At 41.1% G+C, this 21,587-nt stretch overlaps 1 protein-coding gene across 1 annotated transcript; it reads left to right on the top strand.

Moving 5' to 3' along the window:
• The first annotated feature begins 33 nt into the window (after positions 1 to 33).
• Positions 34 to 21,365, top strand: Ogfod1 (2-oxoglutarate and iron dependent oxygenase domain containing 1). The gene is made up of 13 exons (XM_048355558.1): positions 34 to 247; positions 1,977 to 2,122; positions 7,011 to 7,057; positions 9,460 to 9,560; positions 11,680 to 11,796; positions 12,172 to 12,263; positions 12,466 to 12,594; positions 12,870 to 12,983; positions 15,212 to 15,291; positions 15,673 to 15,980; positions 18,415 to 18,537; positions 19,157 to 19,215; positions 19,902 to 21,365. The coding sequence occupies exons 1-13, from the start codon at positions 94 to 96 to the stop codon at positions 20,061 to 20,063; spliced, it is 1,632 nt and encodes a 543-aa protein (XP_048211515.1). The 5' UTR covers positions 34 to 93; the 3' UTR covers positions 20,064 to 21,365.
• Positions 21,366 to 21,587: the final 222 nt, after the last annotated feature.

The following is a 21,587-nucleotide window of genomic DNA, read 5'->3' as shown; positions in this document are numbered from 1 at the left end:
TGAGGAGCGTGGGTAAGGGGGCAAGCTGGGAAGAGTAGTTTCTGCCGGGAAATGGCTGCTTGATCGGCACGGCGCGGCTTCTTACCTTGAGAAATGAGTGGCAAGCGGCCCGCCATGGTGGACGTGGTCTGGGTGAGGAAAAGGGAAAAGAAGGAGGTGATAGCAGCGTTTTCGGACGCTGTGAAGGAGAATGGTGTGAAGAAGCAAGTGGCCGAGGCGTGGAGCCACAGGACGCCCATCAGTCACGGTACTGGGCTGAGGGTGGGAGGTGGGGTTGAGGAAGCCGCTGACGCGGAGGTTCTGGAAGCCTCGGAAAAGCTTGGGGGGCTCGTGCCGAGCGTGGGGCTGCCGAGAAGGCGGGGTCGGGGGGCCCACGGACGCCTTTGCCTCGGCCGCCGCTGGCTTTCATTTGAAACTGGGTTCGTCGGAAACATCGGAAGTGATGGTCCAAGGACGTGGGCCTAAGAATTGTGGTGAATCCGAGCGGCAGGGGATCGTTCTCGGCTCGGAATCGGAGGTCCCGGCTTAGAATCTTCACTGCGCTCCCTTGGGTAGCAGGACTCACCACTCTAAGCTTCCGTGGGGTGATTAACAGGATGTACCTGGGAAGGATGCTAATGATATTAAATAGGTTTGACAGGTAGCGTCAGTAAATACTTCCGTGAGTAGGACCATTGAACACATTGGACAGCCATTGAACATTTGAACAGAAATTTGAGTTGCTTACGTAATTTTTCGAGTAAAAGTAATGCTCTATAGGCCTATGGGGGTTTAACCAGAGCATTCCAGACTGGTCGTCATAGTTACCACCTTCAAGAATATGAATGTTGCTTTCATGTGTAATACATTTTCTTCCAAAGTATGCCATGAGTCTTTTTGTTTGTTTGCTTGTCTCAAGTGCGTTGGAGAGGTGAATCCTGGTGGCTTAGGATGCAGAGACAGAAGGGTTCCTTAGTGTTTTAAAGTTCTCTCATCTGTTGGGTGAGATTAGAGATAATATCTACACCAGAGTTGTTGAGGTGAAGTGAGAAGATTCATGTAAAACACCTCTGAGCCAGACATTTAGTAGGCAGTAATGGCCTAGTAACCTAGCCTGTTAGAGCCAGCAGGTTCAGTGGTGGGGTAGTTAGAAGGAATTATAAGACATTGTGCCTGAACTGATTTTAAAAAAAAGGTAATGTAACTTGGGGGAAGAAAAAGTAGTGTTGAAGACAAATTGCCCTACCATTTATTGCTTATTGCTAATCTCATTACTAGTCTTTTAGGTCTGGGGAAGATGAATTCAGAATAAAAATGCGTCCAGTTCAATCATCAAAGTGAAAAAAAGGCCTATTTAATGACATCAACCGTAGTCATTTTAAGGACATTTTAATCACAGTACCTTTAAATGTAGGGTCTAATAAGTCAAAAAGAAAATAAAATAGATTATAATTGTTAGGTTTTTAAGTAGGTAGCCGATAAAGGAGAACACCACGTGTTATTCAGGCAGGAGAGAAAGTTTATTACCAAACTGCTGGCCTGTGGCCAAAATAATGCTTGGCCCGAGAGAAGGGGCGACCCCCATCCAGCCCTGCCTTATCTAGGGCAGGGGCTGGGGGGTGGCCAGGTGAATTAGGATGTGACCTCAGGGAAGGGGGAGGTAACTGCCTCCGGGAGACTTAATGAGGAGGGGGGCGCATCTGCATGGAGCCCTCTGGGAACCGACCTCACAATAATTATTCCCCTAGTCTGAGACTTAAGTTTAGGCTCTCAAAAATGTGTGACCATTCTCTTTTATGTCTTCTCTGCTGTATTACTTGGAGACCAAAGATACAAAAGGGGTTGGGTGTGGTGGTACACACCTCTAATCCCAGCACTTGAGAAATAGAGGTAGGAGGATCTCTAGTTGGAGACCAGCCTGGGATATGAGACCTTGTCTCAAGTAAATAGGAATAAATATAAGAGGGAAGACAGTCATACTATTTTTCTTTCAACAGAAGCTATAGTCATGGACATGGACCCTTTTCTTCACTGTGTGATCCCAAACTTCATCCGAAGTCAAGAGTTCTTGGAAGGGCTTCAGAAGGAACTTTTGAACTTGGACTTCCATGAAAAGTATAATGATTTATATAAGTTTCAGCAGGTAATTATTCCCCTGACACATTTGCTCTTGCAGCTCTTTAGACGTTTGTTCATGAGCTATAAAACAGTATCTTTATTATTTTTTATTATTTTAAAGGTGATGTACAGACGGATATCTTTAAGATTTAGATTTTAGATTGAGTTTGCCTTGATCCTTGCCTTAATATGGTTAAGAAGCATTCCTCTCTTTAACATAACCTAGCTTATTGTTAGCCATGTGTTAGGTGCTATAATTATTATAAGACAATATTGGCAATTCCTGCCCTATAAGACTTTAATAAGGATGATAGTGACAGTGCAGATATAATCAAATAAATGCATTAAGCCAGTAATAGATACATTATATTACAGAGTGAATTACACTTTGGGTAGTGGTATAAAGAATATGTATTGGAATATAATGAATGACCATTTAAAATTGATATCTTTGTCAACAACAAAAAAAGTTGTTTTTGATTTAGATGGCCAAAAATATTGGAGTGTCATCTGCATTGCAATACATCTAGCAGACAATTAAATCCATTATTTCCTCCTCACACCCTCCACCATACACATAGTTAAAATCTCAAGCATGCTATTTCTGAACTATATCTCCAGGCCTCCATTCTTTTTTTTCTTGATGGACAATTTAATTGGGCAGAAAAGACTATCTTGAATTTTAGGCTGCTTATTTACTTTTAGAAGACACAGTTCCATGTAGTATGGAAATAAAAATCCCTTTGGTTTCCTCAGTTTGGGGATAACTTTTAATACATGGAACTTGTGAATACATTACTCTTGGAAATCCTTTTTAAAAAGAAACCTGGGGGGCTGGGGATATGGCCTAGTGGCAAGAGAGCTTGCCTCGTATACATGAGGCCCTGGGTTTGATTCCCCAGCACCACATATACAGAAAACAGCCAGAAGTGGCACTGTGGCTCAAGTGGCAGAGTGCTAGCCTTGAGCAAAAGGAAGCCAGGGACAGTGCTCAGGCCCTGAGTCCAAGGCCCAGGACTGGCCTAAATAAATAAATAGATAGATAGACAGAAAGAAAGAAAGAAAGAAAGAAAGACAGACAGACAGAAGAAAGAAAGAAAGAAAGAAAGAAAGAAAGAAAGAAAGAAAGAAAGAAAGAAAGAAAGAAAGAAAGAGAAAGAAAGAAAAAGAAAGAAAGAAAGAAAGAAAGAAAGAAAGAAAGAAAGAAAGAAAGAAAGAAAGAAAGAAAGGAAAGAAAGAAAGACCTGGGCAAGAAAGTCCATGAGACTCTTATCTCCAATTAACCCCCAGAAAACTGGAAGTGGTGCTGTAGCTCAGGAACAGCACCCAGGCCCTGAGTTCAAGCCCTTTGTATCACCTATGAAAGTTAGATAGATGTTTGGAGCCCCATGTGCTCTAGGCCAGGAGACAAGAACCCCTTTTCCCTTCCCTTTCATGTTACTTTCTGGTTAGATCACAGGGCACTGGACCCTCCCTGGTGTGGGAGACCAAGACCTCCTCTCCAGACCTCTCCCTTAGACCGGCCATTCCCCTCCCTGCAAGCACTACAGATATGCCAAGCAGTCTGGGGCATCTTCTGGGATGACAGACTGAGAAAGGAGAGAAGACTTTCCTGTCTACCTCCGTCTCATGTTCTCTCTCTCTCTCTCTCTCTCTCTCTCTCTCTCTCTCTCTCTCTCTCTCTCTCTCTCTCTCTCTCTCCCTCCCTCTCTCTCCCTCCCTCTCTCCTCTCTCTCTCCCTCCCCTCCCTCTCTCCTCTCTCCTCTCTCTCTCTCTCTCTCTCTCTCTCTCTCTTTCTGGTCAGCTGGCAATATCTTACACCACACCATACATGAGTTATAAGACTTAATTCAGAAAATTTCATGCAAACTTTCTTTTTTCTTTCTTTCTTTCTTTCTTTTTGTTTTTAGTGCTGGTCCTGGGACTTGAATTCAGGGCCTAGGTGCTGTCCTGAGCTTTTTTGTTCAAGGCTAGTGCTTTCCCACGGCTCTCCTTCCTAAACTTTTAGCTAAAGTAAGTTTGCCCAGGTTAATGAAAAATTACAGCTGTCTGCCTTTATAGTTATGTCAATTTTAGAAACACTTGGCCTCTTGTTGATTTAGGACTAATTACTGAATTAAGATATTAGTGTAGTTTTTACTTGAAATAGTTTGACGGATGAAAACATTTCATTGTCTGTGAAGTCAGTAAAAAGGAAAATAATCAACAGGGTTCTGGATTATGAAGAAAAAGCAACCATTTGTATCCAAATGAGCTTGGTATACACACATAAATTTTTACCTTGCTTACTTTTGGAAGGCATCTCTTCTCCCTAACAGTGTGGAAAACCAGTTCTCAGTCTTCTGCCCCCTCAAATTCACCTATATCCCTTTTCCTTCTCTTTGCTTGTAGTATGAATTGAATAAACTTCAGGGTCTTTGACATATTCCAACAACAACCCTGCTAAGTTTGTCACTAGGAATTGCCCAATCTTTTTTTCTTTTTTTAATCTGTCATGGGGCTTGAACTCTGGGCCTGGCACTGACTCTGAGCTCTTCAGCTCAAGGCTGGTACTCTATCACTGGACCCACAGAGCCACTTCCAGTTTTCTGGTGGTTAATTGGAGATAAGAGTCTCATGGACTTTCTTGCCAGAGCTGCTTTAAACTGCAATCCTCAGAGCTCAGCCTCCTGAGTACCTAGGATTACAGGCATGAGCCACGAGCATCTGGCCTCTTCTATATTTTTTTAATGCAAGCATTATTGAATTTGTACTTCTTTCCATTCTAGTGCTTTATATTTATTTTTGTATTTATTCATTAAATATAAATATATTTGTAAGCATAAATGCATTTATGTTAATTCATTAAATCTTCTTAATCCCATGAAGGAAGGCAGTTATTGTTCCTATTTTAAAGATAAGAAAACTACATTAGTTTTTCCTTCTCTTCTGGATCATTCCTTTCAGTGTACCACAAACAGAAACCTCAAGAGTTGTCTGTGCTACATTCCTCTCCTATTCTCTGGTAAGCCCACTTTATCAGGCTTCACCTCTATTACTCCACTGAAATTGTACTTGTCAAGGTCACTCATAGCCTCCAGTTCTTACTTGACCTTTGAGAGACATTTGGAAGATGCGTGTGGCTATGCACACGTATAATTCCAGCACTAGAGAGGGTAAACTAGGAGAATCAACAAGTTCAAGGCCAGCCTGAGTTAGGGAAACCCTGAATCAAAAGAAGAAAAAAGAAGCATTTGTTCTACCCTATCACTTCTTTCTAGAATTTTTTTTTAACTTAACTTTCAGGATACCATGCTCTCTTAGTTTTCTTTGCGAGCTAAAGGCCAAACCTTCTTAGTTTCCTTTGCTAGATCATCCCCACATAACTGACTTCTTAATGGTAAAATACTTTAGGGCTTAGTCCTAAGACTAAGATTGGACTGAAGTCCAGTGGAGTCTCATGGCTTTCTTAGAGCAAGAGTCAACGTAATTCCCATACCAAACTCCTGATCTTCCCCACCTAAATCTGTTTTACCTGCAGGTTTACCCATCTCAATTAGTGTCATCTTGATTTCTGTCCATATTGAATTATCCTTCATTCCTTTCTCACTCTCATCCCTCAGTCTATTGGTAAATTTTCTGTCTGCCTTCAAAATCTATCCAGAGAAAAATACTTGCTACCATTTCCACTGCCGGCAGCCAACATCAGGTCCAGGATGCTTTGTCTTTCAATGGGATTTTTATGCTATTGTAATAACCAATGTCCCTCTCTTACCATCTTACAGATAGCATTGTGTTATTGAAAATGTAAATAGACCCAAGTAAATTTCAAAGCACATTCAGGACTGAAGGAAAAGATGTTTACATAAAAATATGTTCACAGGGGCTGGGAATGTGGCCTAGTGGTAGATGCTTGCCTCGCATACATGAAGCCCTGGGTTTGATTCCTCAGCACCATATATACAGAAAAAGCCAGAAGTGGCGCTGTGGCTCAAGGGGTAGAGTGCTAGCCTTGAGCAAAAAGGAGCCAGGGACAGTGCTCAGGCCCTGTGTTCAATGTTCAAGCCCCAGGACTAGCAAAAAAAAAAAAAGTTCACAAATTATCATAGCATTATTGATAGTACTCAAGAATTGGAAACAATCCAAACGTCCATCAACTAATGGATGGAGAAAATGTGGTATCCATAGAGGGGAGTTGTTATTCAGTCATAGAAAGGAATCCACTGGTACAACATGAAAACATTTTGCTAAGTGAAAAATACCAAACAAAAAGGCAACTTGTTAAATTCTAAACACCTAGTACTGCTGATGGTTATATCACAGTGAACACATATATCAAAACACATTTAATTATGCAAATTTTAAAAAGGTAGCAAATTTTTACTTAAAAAAGTAAATGAAATCATATTACCCTTTTGCTTAAAATTTAAAATCTATTGGTTCCTTGTTTCATTGAGTAAAAACTGTATTAAAAAACCCATTACTTCTTTAATGTCATTTTTTGTTGTTCTTCCCCTTGCTTTGCTCCTTTCACCATCTAGGCTTTGTTTCACCTCACTGAAGTCCACCCTGGCCTCCATTTACAATCGCAAACTCCTCCCAACCCTCAGCACTCCTCACTCCTCTATATCCTGCAGTTCTTTCCTATGCATTTGTCACCTGTATTCTAATCATCTACTTTTGTTTAGTGTTTCTCTCTCTCAACAGACTTTCTAAATAACTACCTGACGATTGAATAAGGTGCAAAGAGACTAAGTCACATAACAAAGTCAGAATTGCCGGATAGAAGTGCCATGTATCAAACCCAGGCAGTTGGCTTTGTTATCCTGGCTTTTAACCACAGTATTGTACTGCCAGACTCTTCACTAGTCTACACTGTGAATCTATTACACTCTTACAGGAATTTTTTTTTCTTTTGCTTTTCCATGATCAAGTCTGATGATTTGAAGAAGAGAAGAGAGCCTCATATCTCAGCCTTAAGGTAAACAAATAATCGTGTTGGGTATCAAATATATATTATGCAGAGTAGTAAGTGCTTTAATCATTATGACATGTAGTGTTTGTTGATATCCTATTTTGTACAGGAGAAAACTGCGACAGTAAGTACATAACTTCAAGGCTACTCAGCTAAAATTGTGGGAGATAGGATACAATCCAGTCTGGCTCATACCAAGGTCCAAAGCCCAGTTTTGTGTATGTGTGTGTTGGAACTCAGGGCCTCATGCTTGCTCACCCATCTAGTGCTCTACTACTTGAGCCATGCCTCCAGCTGGGCCTTTTGCTGGATTATTTTAGAGATGGACTCTTGCAGGCTTTACTTCCCATGTTGAACTCTGATTATCCAGATTTGTGTGTATGTGTGAGTGCACATGCGCACACGTGCCTATGTACCTATCCTAGGGCTTGAACTGGGTGTGATCCCTGAGCTGTTTTGCTCTACCACTTGTGGCACAGCTCCACTTTTGGCTTTCTTTTGGTGGCTAACTAGAGATAAGAGTCTCACAGAGTTTCCTGCCTGGCTGGCTTCAAAGTGGGATCCTCAGATGTCAGCCTCCTGAGTAGCTAGGATTACAGGCATGAGCCACTGGCCTCTGGCGATGGCCCAAATTCTTAAAGATAAAATGCTCAACTTTAGCCAGGTGCTATTGACTCATGTCTATAATCCTAGCAACTCAGGAAGCTGAGATCTGTGGATCACAGTTCAAAGCTAGCCTGGGCAGAAAAATCTGTGAGACTCATCTCCATTTAACCAGCAAAAAACTAGAAGTAGAAATGTGGCTCAAGTGGTAGAGTACCAACGTTGAATGAAAAAGCCAAGCAAGAGTGTGAAGTCAGGAGTTCAAGCCCTAGTACTAGCACACATACATACACAAAAAAAGTTCAACTTTGTTCCAAGGCAAAGAAACAATAAAGGTACTATTTTTCACATTAAATGGGGAATATTGAGGGCTGGGAATGTGGCCTAATGGTAGAGTGCTTGCCTAGCATGCACAAAGCCCTGGGTTTGATTCCTCAGCACCACATAAACAGAAAAAGCTGGAAGTGGTGTTGTCTCAAGAGGTAGAGTGCTAGCCTTGAGCAAAAAAGAAGCCAGGGACAGTGCTCAGGCCCTGAGTCCAAGGCCCAGGACTGGCAAAAAAATAAATAAATAAATAAATAAATAAATAAATAAATAAATAAATAGAATGGGGAATATTGAAAACAAACACCCCAGTATTGACAGAGGTATAAATACTTTTCTGCATTGCTGCAGTCTTTTTTTTTTAAGTTAGATGGTTTGGAAAGATGTGTCAAAACCTTAAAAGGAAGCATACTTTTTTGTAGAGTAATGTACTGACAAAAATCTAATTAAGGATGTGCTTAGAAATTCCATACAGTTCTTGTAAGGGTATTCATAATGGTGAAAAAAATGTATTTAGATTTAAATGATTACCCACTCAGGTATAGAAAGATAAGGATACAAAACGTATAGGGGAAATTATACAGCCACTAAATAAATATGTTTATGAGTTTAACACAAAACATGGTAGTTGCTGGGGAAGGGGATATGCCTGTAATCCCAGCACTTGGGAGGCTGAGACAGGAGGATCACAGAGACTGGTATTATAGGAATCTCTCATTTATAGCCAGTCAACTGGAAGCCCAGCCCAGCTTATAATGTGGTCTTAGATCGGTATCTCAAATTGGGGGCAGGACTGGGAATGTGACTTAGCGGTAGAGTGCTTGCTTAGCATGCATGAAGCCCTGGGTTTGATTCCTCAGCACCACATAAACAGAAAAGGCCAGATGTGGCACTGTGGCTCAAGTGATAAAGTGCTAGCTCAGGCCCTGAATCCAAGCCTCAGGACTGGCAAAAAATAAAATAAAGATTAAAAAAAAATTTTAATGTGTTAACTCCTGGTAAAAAGTATCAGAATTGAATTGTAGGATGCCCAGCTAGTTTCAGAGAAGATAGGTCAGTATGGAAAGAAACCCATAAATTTGGTGTTGGAAGTTTAGAAAATGCAACATTTCGTACTGTACTGCTGAAAACCATCTGGAAATCAGATGGAATGAAATAATGGTGTGATAAGTTGTTGTAACAAAGGCCAGTGTGTTCCCATGGTAGGATATAGTTTAAATTTAGGAGGAATATGACTGAAAGAATGAAATAAATGAGACTTCAGAACTACAGTAGCTAAGGATTTATACTTATTTCTTTGGGAACATTATTCTTAAACTGTGCTAGTTTAAACTAAGGAACAGTTCTCAGGATCTCTTGAAAAAAATCTAAGAATGGGTCTCTTGAATAAAATATGACCTGCAAGAAAGAATGATTGTGGGCCAAATCCAGATCACGCCCACTTTATGGCATAACAAGTTATCTTTTGTTCACACTTCTAGGAAACTTCTGTTTGAAGACTTCCGGACCTGGCTCTCTGACATTTCTAGCATTGCCCTGGAATCAACCATTGACATGTCTTGTGCCAAATATGAGTTCACTGGTAAGGAAGATAAAGCCTTGATGTCTATAAGAATTAAAGGCTTGCACTCTATAATGATGAAAAGAAATCATAGCTTAAATGTCCCCAATGAGACATGTACAAGTAGCTACCCTGTTGCCAAGGGATAAGGCAGCACTTCTCTTTAGGCGTATGATGAAAGCTTTTGCTCGTATTTTCAGAAAATTTTTCATAATGCACAAACATAACACGCTTGCACACAGTATCACAAAATACTAAGGTAACAGTATGAATTCTATTGTTAGACTTTCTCAGAAACAGCCATCACTCTCAGTGCCATTTTCCCTTTTAGTATTTTGAAAGTAATAAGTGTTTGCTTAAGGAGAAAAGTTCCAACAGATTTTTGGAATGTAATACACCATATAAGCCATGATAGTCCTTGTCACCTGCTTGGTAACAGGAACTATTGAAAATAAGTTTGGCTTTTCACCCAGAAAGAAAAAATGTTTATTTGTTTTTTTAATTTTACTAAAGTTTTGATTTGGGTTTAGTCTCATCCACCATTTTAGGGAAGTATAAATTGGTTATTTTTTAGAATAACCTAGTGATCCACATGAAAAGCCATGTTATAACTTCTATTTTTTTTAATTTGAAGTAATTCCAAATGTACAGAAACGTAAAACATTTGTTTCCTGTTTTACTTGAAAGTAGGTCACAGCCATGATACTCCACAAACCCTGTGTACTTTTGTAACTCCAATAACACGCCATAAACCATCAAACCAAAAATTAATAGCCATTCGTTATTCCTCTCTAATCCACAGGCCCCATTCACATTCCATTATTTGGTCCTTGAGACCTTCTTCAGAAGTTGTAGCAAGGGAACACAACTATATGCCCTTGACCACAAAAAAAAAGAAATAGTCCTATATCAGGGAAGGTTGTCTTCTTCAACCAAGTGCACAGATTTGGAGCAGTGAGGGAGGGTCCCAGCCAGCCCTGGTGCCTGGCAGTATAGCACGTCACAGCCAGGTGGCCTTTGCATCCTGTTACTTGGTTTTTGATAGCAAGATCTAGCCTAAGCTTAAGCTTGCACATTACACTTGTCGTGTCTCTTCAATCTCCCTTAGCCTAGACCAGTAATTTCCCAATCTTAACTGGAGTTCTAGGATCCTGATGCTTCTAAAGATTCATAGATTTACTTTTTAACACTTTGTTCTATTTGTGTTTGTCTGCTATTTCCTCATGAGTAGACTTAAGCATGCATTTTTGGCAGGAATACTACAGAATTAATGTGTTCTTTTCATAGCATCCTTCTAGGTTGTAAATAGTTTCTTTGTGTCACATTAAATGATATTAACTTGGATTATTTGATTAAGTAATCAGATTTGGCCACTGATGTTGCTTTTCCCCATGTCAATGTATGGTAGATACTTTTAAGATTATAGGATCCCATTTTTCTACAAACTTTGGTTCATTTGCTGTAGCATCTATGGATAGTTCCTTGCTAAATTATATCACATAAAAGTTGCCAAATGGTGATTTTTATCATACAGTGATTTCTTCAACATTTATTAGTTGTCATTCTACTGCAAAGAAACTTTTCTCCTCCATTCGTTCAATCCATTGGTACAGGTTTATAGATTACTATTTATGCAATGATTATTGTTACTTAGTATTATATTGAGAATTATAGGGTTCCTGTTTTGATCAAAGATAGGACCTTCAAATGGACTTATGTCATTTCACTGTGTACCCATCTTTCTTTTATTTCTCAATTTGCAAAAAAAAAAAATTCTTCAGGTTTATGTTCTGTTTTCTATGCCAAGTCTTAGAATGACCTGGAGTTGGTCATTCTTCAGTGAGCCCTGCTCCCTGTTAGTGAAAAATGATTGCTAAATATCAAGATCTGGAGCTGGCCATAGTGGCATATATTGCACTGGAAGAAACTGTGCAAAAAAAAATAATCACTGTATTGTCCTTCTGTATATGCACTCTTCAGTATTAGTATTTCCTCTGTTTTCTGGGTTTTATTTCTACACTTACAGAAGAGTAGAAATAGTGTCATTTCAAAGCTGGAGCTGACATTACAGTTGACTGTCAGATGACTGGATATTAAATAGAGTGAGCAAGGTTCTAAAGTATGCATAAAATTATTGCAGATGCCCTTCTCTGCCATGATGATGAGCTGGAAGGACGCCGGATTGCCTTCATTCTCTACCTGGTTCCTTCCTGGGACATCAGCTTGGGGGGCACCCTGGACCTGTACAGCACTGATGGTAAGACAAGGGCATGCTCAGCAACACCAGTGGCCACTTCTACATGAAAGCCCAATGGCTCCACATCATCATTCTTACACAATATATGTCCTTGTCATCAGAGATGAAAGCCATCCATTGTGGTGGCCACCTTTGGAGAATTAATGCCAGCTCACCTCTTCAAGATTTTTTAAGTGACTGACACCTGGGTTGACTTCAGGAAGCTTAGAACTTCCTCCAGCCCTCATCAATAATAGATGGGTGATGCGGTAATAACACATATCGCACAGCAGAACTCGAAGTGTGAGTGAAGTGGGTAGAAGAGTGAAATGAGGCAGCCTGGAAATGGTTAATGGTAATGAGCCACATTTATGAATGTGTTCTCTCCTGGTGCAGAACACTTTCAGCCGAAGCAGATTGTCAAGTCTCTTGTCCCTTCGTGGAACAAACTGGTTTTCTTTGAAGTGTCTCCAGTATCCTTTCACCAGGTAAAGATTGTAAGCCACAAATATATAGAATACTAAGGATCACCATGTTTTCTGGTCACACACTGTCTAAACATGACAGCTTCCTGTTGGACTTAGCTGACCAGATTGTTTTGTACCCAGCTTGAAGGACCCTCGAATGTGCCTCTGCTGTGTATCCCTCTTCATCCTTTGTGTTCATGAGCTGCTGGTCTTGTCCTTGCAGGTGTCCGAAGTTCTGTCTGAAGAAACATCACGCTTGTCTATAAGTGGCTGGTTTCATGGTCCTTCAGTGGCCAGGCCTCTCACCTACTTTGAACCCTGTATACCTCGAAACCCTCACATCCCTCATGATGTAAGGATAAATTACTGGAATTTTTTATGTGAGGAACTCTAGCATAGCATTCATTTAAAAATGTTTTAAATAAACTTTCCCAGTAAACTTACTCCTTCAATTCTTAACTTCTTAATACTAAAGTACTTCTTAAAAGTACTTCTTAAAAGTTTAATAGTGTCTTTCAGAGTTTTCCCACGTAATAGGAGAAACTTACAAGGTGAGGATTTACTAACATGAAATGATGTAAAAACAAAACTCAGGAATTACTAACTCATCTACTGCTTTTTTCTAAGCATGAAATTTTGTATGAGTGGATCAACCCTACTTATCTGGACATGGATTACCAAGTTCAAATCCAAGAAGAGTTTGAAGAAAGGTCTGAAATTCTCCTGAAGGAATTTCTTAAGGTGTGTCAGCAGATCCAGCTCTACATGTCTGGTTGGCATGCAGTCTTCCTTGAATGGAAGAATGGAGTCACTATAAGTTTTTGTTTTTATTTCTTCCTCAATTTGCTTATATCACTCTCTTTTTAAATAAAAGACAGAAATGGTCATAGTCTTTACTTTGAGCCACAGCTCCATTTCTGGTTTTATGGTAGTTAATTGGAGGTAAGAGTCTCAAAGACTTCCCTGCTCAGACTGGCCTTGAACCTAGATTCTCAGGTCTCAGCCTTCTAGGTAGCTAGGATTATAGGCATGAGCCACCAATGCCTGGCAATACTAGATTTCTAATTATAGGCGGTCAGCATAAATTAGTGAAACTATGGCAGTGGTAGGCAATGTGTTTAAGTGGAAAGAGATCTAAAGTCAGAAGCCCTGAATTTATACCTGGCTTTGGTGTTAATAACTTCACTAAACCTATGAAGTTGTTTTTGCGGGGGAGAGGTTTTGGTTCTTTTTTGTGCCACTTCTGGGGCTTGAATTTGGCCTGGGTGCTTTCCCTTACCTTTTTTTGCTGAAGGCTGGTACTCTACCACTTAAACCATACCTCAACCCCACTTGTAGCTTTTTTCTGGTTAATTGGCCCTAAGAATCTCATTGATTTTCCTGGCTGAAGCTGGCTTTAAACCGTGATCCATTGATCTCAACCTCTTGAGTAGCTAAGCTTATAGGCATTAGCCACTAGTACTTGGTTTCTGAGCTTTTTCTTTTTTCTTTTTATGTTTGTTTTTTGGTTTATATGCCCATCCTCAGGCTTGATCTCAAAGCCTGGGTGCTGTCCCTGAGCTTTTTTTTTTTTTTTGAGCCACAGCTCTATTTTCCGCTTTTTGGTGATTAATTAACGATAAGAGTCCCACAGACTTTCCTGCCTGGGCTGGCTTCAAACCTCAATCCTCACATCTCAGCAATGTAAGTAGCTAGTACTATAAGCGTGAGGCACCAGCACCCAGCCTAAGTATTTTATTGTCAGTTGCACTGGGATAATACCTGTCTTGTCTTTCTTGCAAGGTTGTTATAAGGGCTGGGAGATAATATATGCTGTTTTGACCTAACAGTTGACCATGCTTGTTGTGGAATTGTATTCTCAAAAGCTGTTCCTTCATAGAAAGTACAGTGTTGGGTTTCTGTATACTTGGGATATTTTAGCCTATTACTCAATTTGAGGAGCATTATAATAAACCTGTTTAACTCTATTTAACTGAGCTTATTAACCCATGCTGTGGGCTCCTTCCTTGTTCATGTATTTACAACTGATAGATAGGAGCTGGTAGGACTCCTTGTAAAATTGAAGTAGTGAAAAACAAAGACTCTTGTGGATAATATTTCAAGCATCATATATTGTACTTGACTTCTCAATTTAAATGAGAAAATAAGCTGGAACCAAGAGTATCTGTGTTTCATTGCATGGATATTGACTAATGCAGTTTAAGTTTTTCATCGTATCTTATGAGTTAGAGCCTCAGTGCTCTGATCCTTATTTCATAAACCTAAGAATTTGGGCTGGGAATATGGCCTAGTGGCAAGAGTGCTTTCCCTGTATGCATGAAGCCCTGGGTTTGATTCCCCAGCACCACATATATAGAAAATGGCCAGAAGTGGCCTTGTGGCTCAAGTGGCAGAGTGCTAGCCTTGAGCAAAAAAGAAGCCAAGGACAGTGCTCAGGCCCTGAGTTCAAACCCCAGGACTGGCAAAAAAAAAAAAAAAAAGCCTAGGAATTTGACAAAGCCTAAGAATTTGACAAAACTGAACAAATGATACACAGAATGGTCCAATGGCATTCAGATTTAACTAAGGCTAAATCAAAATGAAATCCAATGTTTGCTCCATCTTCACACCACAGTGGGGCATCTTATATGAAAGAGCTTAGAGTTAAATGGCCCTTTTAGGAATGGACCAGCCATGCTGATGTCTTGCAGAGCTGCCACGTCTGACCAGTAGTATAGAAACAGGAAGAACTGCAGCTTGCTTTTTTTTTTTTAAACCAGTCCTGGGGTTTGAACTCAGGGCCTGAGCACTTTGCCTGAGCTGCTTTTGCTGAAGGCTAGCACTCTACCACTTGAGCCACAGCTCTACTTCTGGCTTTTCTGTAGTACCAAAGAATCGAACCCAAGGCTTTATGCATGCTAGACAAGCACTCTACCACCAAGTCACATTCTAGCCCACTAACTGCTTTTCTTTACTGGCTTGTTTTCCAGCCTGAGAAATTCACAAAGGTCTATGAGGCTTTGGAGAAAGGAGATGTGGAATGGAGTAGCCGTGGTCCCCCTAACAAAAGGTACAACCCATCACATAAGACCTTTGCATCTGTGCTCAGCACTTACCCTTTTGCGCATAACACATCCAGTAATGGGAGATTTGGTTAACATTTCCTTTGAAGGCACATTCAGTAGCAAGCCCTAAACAGGGTCTCACCATTGTCATAACTTCTGGTTTCATAGTCACGCCAAGATTTAGGAAGAGAAGCACAAAGCTAATGAGCAGGAGTTTTTTTGTTTTGCTTTGGGGTTTTTGAGTGGCACTGGGGATTGAACTAGAGACCTTATGTTTGCTAGGCAATGCTCTTATCACTTGAGCTACACTCCCAGCCTTTAACGAGCAGCTTTTATACCATGTGTGATTTGTGAGGCTTAGTGAACTTGGCATTGCTACATTTCAGGTTTTATGACAGAGCTGACGAGAATAAGCTCCCTGACATCCTGAAGGACTGCATGGAGCTGTTTCGCTCTGAGGCGTTGTTCTTGCTGCTCTCCAACTTCACAGGCCTGAAGCTTCACTTCTTGGCCCCTTCAGAAGATGAGGCTGAGACAGAAGTAGCCTGTGCTGCTGATAGCACTGAAGAAGGTACTAGCCATACCTCCTCACTGCCTGAGAAGAATCAGGTAGCCGTAAGCAGCAGCCAGCAGAGCAGTGAACATGTAGACCCAGACCCAAGCCCAGACCCAGAGGAAGATGAAGCAAAGAAAGGTAAGCTAGTGTTATAGAGCTGTCCCAATATATTTTTACTAGCCACTTACCACTCAGACATTTAGCTAATATTTCTTGAGCATCTACTCTTGTGCTAAATAAACTCCATTCCAGGCCCAGTGTGGTAGTGTATGCCCATTATACCAGCACTTAGGAGGCTGAGGCAGGAGGATCACAGGTTCAAGGCCAGTTTGGGCTACTTAGCAAAATCCTGTCTCAAAAGCCTTATTTCAGGAACTAAAGAACAAAAGTATGTCTCTGCTCTCAGGGAGCTTACATTTTTGTAGGGAGGACAAGTTAGATACAGAGAAAACAAAGCATGAAATCATGTTAAATAATGAGCAGTAAAATAAGGTCATGTGACAAGGAATCACCTAGACCTCAGATGAGTACCTGATTATAAAAGCCTGGGGAGCTGCTTTGAGCTCAGCTCTGAATGACAAGAAGGATATATGGAAGAGCATTCTAGGAAGGAAAACAGCCAGTTTATTTTATTAGACTAAGAATAGTACAAACAGTGGATATAAAAGAGATGAAGGCTAGCAGCTTATTTATACTGAAGACCAGTAGAAGCCTAGGAAAACTTGCTTGAATTTGGACAGATAATTAAAGGGAAGTAATTACAACCCAGAGGGATTTATTCAGATAAGATGAAAGAAAAAAGCACAAGAAACATTAAAAGATGAACATCCTGGGCGTGGGGGCATGCACTTGTGATCCCAGCACTTATGCCACTAAGGCAGGTAGACTTGGTGTTTGAGTACAGTCTATCATAGGAAACTGTGTCTCAGAAAAAAAAAAAAAAAAAAAAGGAGGGAGGAAAGAGAAGGGGAGTGGAGGAAAAGAAGAAATGCTGTTTCTGGGAATCCTGATATAATTAACTGAGCACTACAAATTGAGCCTAGATGTTTCAGTACCTGTTGGCCATCACCCAGTTCTTGTCTTAGTTGTATCATCCCCTCAGATTTCTTAAGAAAGATCCTGTGAAATAGGAGAGGCAACAGGAGATGGAAAACCCCATAGGTACTGAAGACCTCCTCACCTATGCCCAGCACTTAAACTAATGAAGATAATAAGTGTTGTAGTGGAGCTTGAATTCTGGGCCTGGCGCTGTCCCTGAGCTCTTCAGCTCAAGGCTAACACTGCCACTTGGGCCACAGCGCCACTTCTGGTTTTCTGGTAGTTAATTGGATGGACTTTTCATGCCTGGGCTGGCTTTGAACCATGATCCTCAGATCTCAGCATCCTGAGTAGCTAGTATTACAGATGTGAGCCACTGACACCTGGCTCAAGGATTTTCTTAAATTACTTATGCACTTCTATTCCTTTGGGGTTTCATTGTTAGAGAAACTTGCTACTCAGAAGAAAATCTACATGGGCAATCAAGAGATGCTTTATTATTTAGCCACTCCCAGATGTAAGGCACTCGGCTAAAGCAGAGTGGAGAACACACACACCCTCTGCCAGGTACAATGGCTCAAGTCTAATCCTTGGAGGTGAGATCAGGGAGTCACAGTTGAAGGCCAGCCTAGGCTAAAGCAGAGTGGAGAACACACACACACACACACACACACACACACCCTCTGCCAGGTACAATGGCTCAAGTCTAATCCTTGGAGGTAGAGATCAGGGAGTCACAGTTGAAGGCCAGCCTAGGCATAAAAGTTTGAAAGACTCCATCTCAATCAATGACTGAGCACAGTGGCATTGTCACCCTAGCAACAAAGGTTCATAGTTCGGGCTGGCACAGGCATATAAGCAAGACCTTGTCTTGAAAATAACACAAAGAGAGACTGGCAACGTGGCTTAAAGTGGTAGTGTCTACCTAGCAAGAATGAGCTCTTGAGCAGGTTTGAACTCCCGTACAGTAACAACAACAACAAAAATGAAGCTTCAGTAGTCAAAGCTATCTCTGCCTTTCATCATTTCTGCTTTATTTTCTTCTTCATTCATTCATTTATTTGTGGTTAAATCTCTACTCCATCATTTCTACCTATTATAAAGAAGCTGAAATTCAGCCTTTTTCCTCATCATTAGTCGGGCCTGATTTCTAGTAGTTATATTTATAAGACTAGTTGGTGGGCCAACTAGTTAACTGAGGTTTATGGGAATGCTTTCCCCTGGTGACATGTCATTCCTGATTATCATTCCCTTGCAGTCTGGCTTTTTTTTTTTTTTTGCCAGTCCTGGGCTTGAACTCAGGGCCTGGCACTGTCCCTGGCTTCTTTTTGCTCAAGGCAGCACTCTGCCACCTGAGCCACAGTGCCACTTCTGGCCATTTTCTGTATATGTGGTACTGGGGAATTGAACCCAGGGCTTCATGTATACGAGGCAAGCACTCTTGCCACTAGGCCATATCCCAAGCCCGTAGTCTGGCATTTCTAGCCAAGTTGCTTAAAATGTGTTCTAGCTCTTCTGTTGCTGTTTTTCTTAGAGTCAAGTGTTCCCACATGCCAAGGAGAACTGAGGCGTTGGAAGCCTGGCCACTATACCTTAATCCACGACAACAGCAAGACTGAATTTGCCTTGGACCTACTCTTCTACTGTGGCTGTGAAGGTAGGAGGGAGGAAGGAGAGTAGTGAAGGGCTCCTTAGAGGACAAGCAGTCCCTCCCAGTGACCCTTAGAGCTGAAACAATTAGAAATCATTTGTTAGGACCAATATCTCAGATCCCAGAATCTCACATTTGAAAGAAGTATTAGAGTAGGGTTTTTTTTTATCTGTGCCTGGGGGTTGGGAGATAGACCAAACCATAATTTTCTTCATCTCCCAGGATCCAGGTTTTTATATAAATATTCTTCTGAGTATATTTAACATTTAATTCTTTTTCTAATATTTTTGTGCCATTCCTGGGGCTTGAACTCAGAGCCTGGGTGCTGTCCCTGAACTTCTTTACTCAGGCTAGTGCTCTCCCACTTGAGCCACAGAGATAAGAGTCAGCCAGCCTGTCCATGCTGTCTGGCTTTGAACTGCAGTCCTCAGCCTTCTGTGTAGCTAGGATTACAGGCATGAGCCACAAGTGCCTGGCAAATGTGTAATTATCTTCATTCTCTTATTTGGTAATTGAAGTACTCCCGTATTCGAGTTTAGCTGTGTGGGAAATGAGGCATTTAGGAGCTAGCATGCAAGCCATAGAGCTGATGGCAGCTGAGTAATGTTTGTTTTTCTCTTGTCAGGCTGGGAGCCAGAATATGGTGGCTTTACTTCCTACATTGCCAAGGGTGAAGATGAAGAGGTACGTTACTTCTGATGGGTTAAAGTCGCTTTCATTCTTTGGAGACCTCAGCCAGCCTGAGCTGATAAACCCATCCATTCTAGCATGCCTGACAGTGGTTCTGATTTCTACAAGAAAATACTAAGCATGGAGGAAAGATGCTAAGAAATAATCACCAAACATTTATCCTAACTTATTGAAAAACAAATTAAGATGTTCATAGTATATTCCCATCAACCTTTTGGTGTAGAAATAAAGCAACAGTTAAAACTTTTCTGGGCCCATGTGCTGGTGGCTCATGCCTGTAATTCTAGCTGTTCAGAAAGTTGAAATCTGAGGGTTCAAAACCAGCCCAGGCAGGAAAGTCCATGAGACTCTTACCTCCAATTAACCACCAGAAAACCAGAAGTGGCACTGTGGCTCACTGTTGGTAGAACACAAGCCTTGAGCAAAAAAGCTCAGGGACCGTACCCAGGCCCTGAGGTCAAGCCTAAAGAGAAAAAAAAAAAAAACTTCTGGGCATTTGTGCTGGGTACAGTTAGTTAGGAAATTGTCTTGTCAGCCAGAGATGCAGTTTCTCTCCTCTGGTAAAGGATCCTCTATCCCCTGCTTAAGCACTTATCACGGAAACCATCTGTTCCATGGTGAATCACTGAAGAATTGAGAATGAGCTGTGTTTGATATGTCATTGTGTTTGTCTATTTCAGCTATTAACAGTGAGTCCAGAAAACAATTGTCTCGCATTGGTCTACAGAGATCAGGAAACTCTGAAATTTGTCAAGTATATTAACCAGCGAAGCCTAGAACAAAAGAAAACCTTGCCCGACAGGACTGGTTTCTGGGACTTTGCATTTGTCTATTATGAATAACAGGACTGACTGGGCAAACTGACAAAAAAAAGGCGAGGCTTCGTCCATGCTGTGAAGGCTGGAAGAGCAGTGCTGGAGGAAAGGTGGCCAGGCCGACGCTCTTCTCCAAATGGATTGTCTCTGCCAGGCTGGTGGCACATGTCTGTAATTATAACACTCAGGCAGGAGGCTGAGGCAGATTTTGAGTTGGAGGCCAGCCCGGGCTGCCTTTCAATAAAACACAATGTTGTCTGAGCTAGGCACTATGTATTTATTTTTTCATTTAAAAGGGGAATTCATTTTCATTGGATTTTTCATCTTCTGATTTTTTTTTAACTTCAGGGATTTTGTGGGGACAGAGGGTAAAAATTGCTATGTAAGCCCAAACTGGCTTTGCCACTCTCCTCAGCCTCAGGTCTGTACCACCATACCTAGCCAGCTTAATCATTTGTTTTGGTTTTAACTTCAATCAGAATGATCCCTTCTATGTAAATGTACAGTTCAGTAGTATTGAGTATATTCACATTATTGTACAGTCATCACCATCAGTAACCAAAATATTTTCATCTTCCAAACGAAAACCCTGTGCCCATTGCACAGTAACTCCCCACTCTTCTCATGCTTTCTCTGTTAACGTGACTATGAATATTCCTCCTCAGTGTAAATGATGCAGTCTTTGTCCTTTTGTGATTGATGGACTTAACTTCCCTTAACAGGGTACCTCCAAGTTCCTCAGTGTTTCCAGTGATTTTTCTTTTTTACTCTGATTGCAGATTCTATTCTTCCTAATCACACTGGTCTAGAAAATTACAGAACCTTGGCCCTGATCCTTCTGGGCCTTCAAGTTCTGATATAGTTTGGTGCATTACAGGTATCCCTCTGCCCCCACTGCCTGTGGGCTGTTCCAGTGACTTGGGGCAGGCTCATGATGTGTGACGTGCCTCCCTTGGAGGAGGTTTGGCTGAAAACCACATAGCCCCGAGAAAATAGAGGTTGCTAAGAGGACAAGCCTTTAGTGCCATATGTGGTTGTTTCCAGGTGCCCACTGCGTTCACAATGGAGCTTCTTCGTGATTCCTTGACTTTTTGTGTATGGCTTTTGTTTTCCTGAATGCTGCAATATCAACTATAGGACTTGCCTTTTTTTCCCCTTTGTTTTAAGAGATCTGCTGCTAAGAAATCATACCAAAATTCCAAAGGTTCAAGTAAAAGAACACATCCCTACCAGGCACAAGACTCCAGTTCTTTCCTCAGAATTGCTCATATTACTCCAGTTCTTTCCTCAGAGTTGCTCGTATAACTAATAAATAAAAATTTAAACTTGTCTACCATTCTTTAGTATCTTAAAACTTTTAAGGAATAATTCTTTTCTGAAGTTAGCATTTAAATGAGTTTCACTTTTTTAGTTGATCGTTTTGATTTTTTTGTGTTTGTTTTTGGCTTTTTTGCCAGTCCTGGGGCTTGAACTCAGGACCTGGGCACTGTCCCTGAGCTTTTTCTCAAGGCTAGCACTCTACCACTGGAGCCACAGCACAGACTCTTAGCT

The sequence above is a fragment of the Perognathus longimembris genome, chromosome 10, assembly GCF_023159225.1.
Source record: "Perognathus longimembris pacificus isolate PPM17 chromosome 10, ASM2315922v1, whole genome shotgun sequence".
Classification (NCBI taxonomy): domain Eukaryota; kingdom Metazoa; phylum Chordata; class Mammalia; order Rodentia; family Heteromyidae; genus Perognathus; species Perognathus longimembris.
The sequence above is the reverse complement of the archived record's forward strand: the minus strand, read 5'-3'. Positions and strand labels throughout refer to the sequence as shown.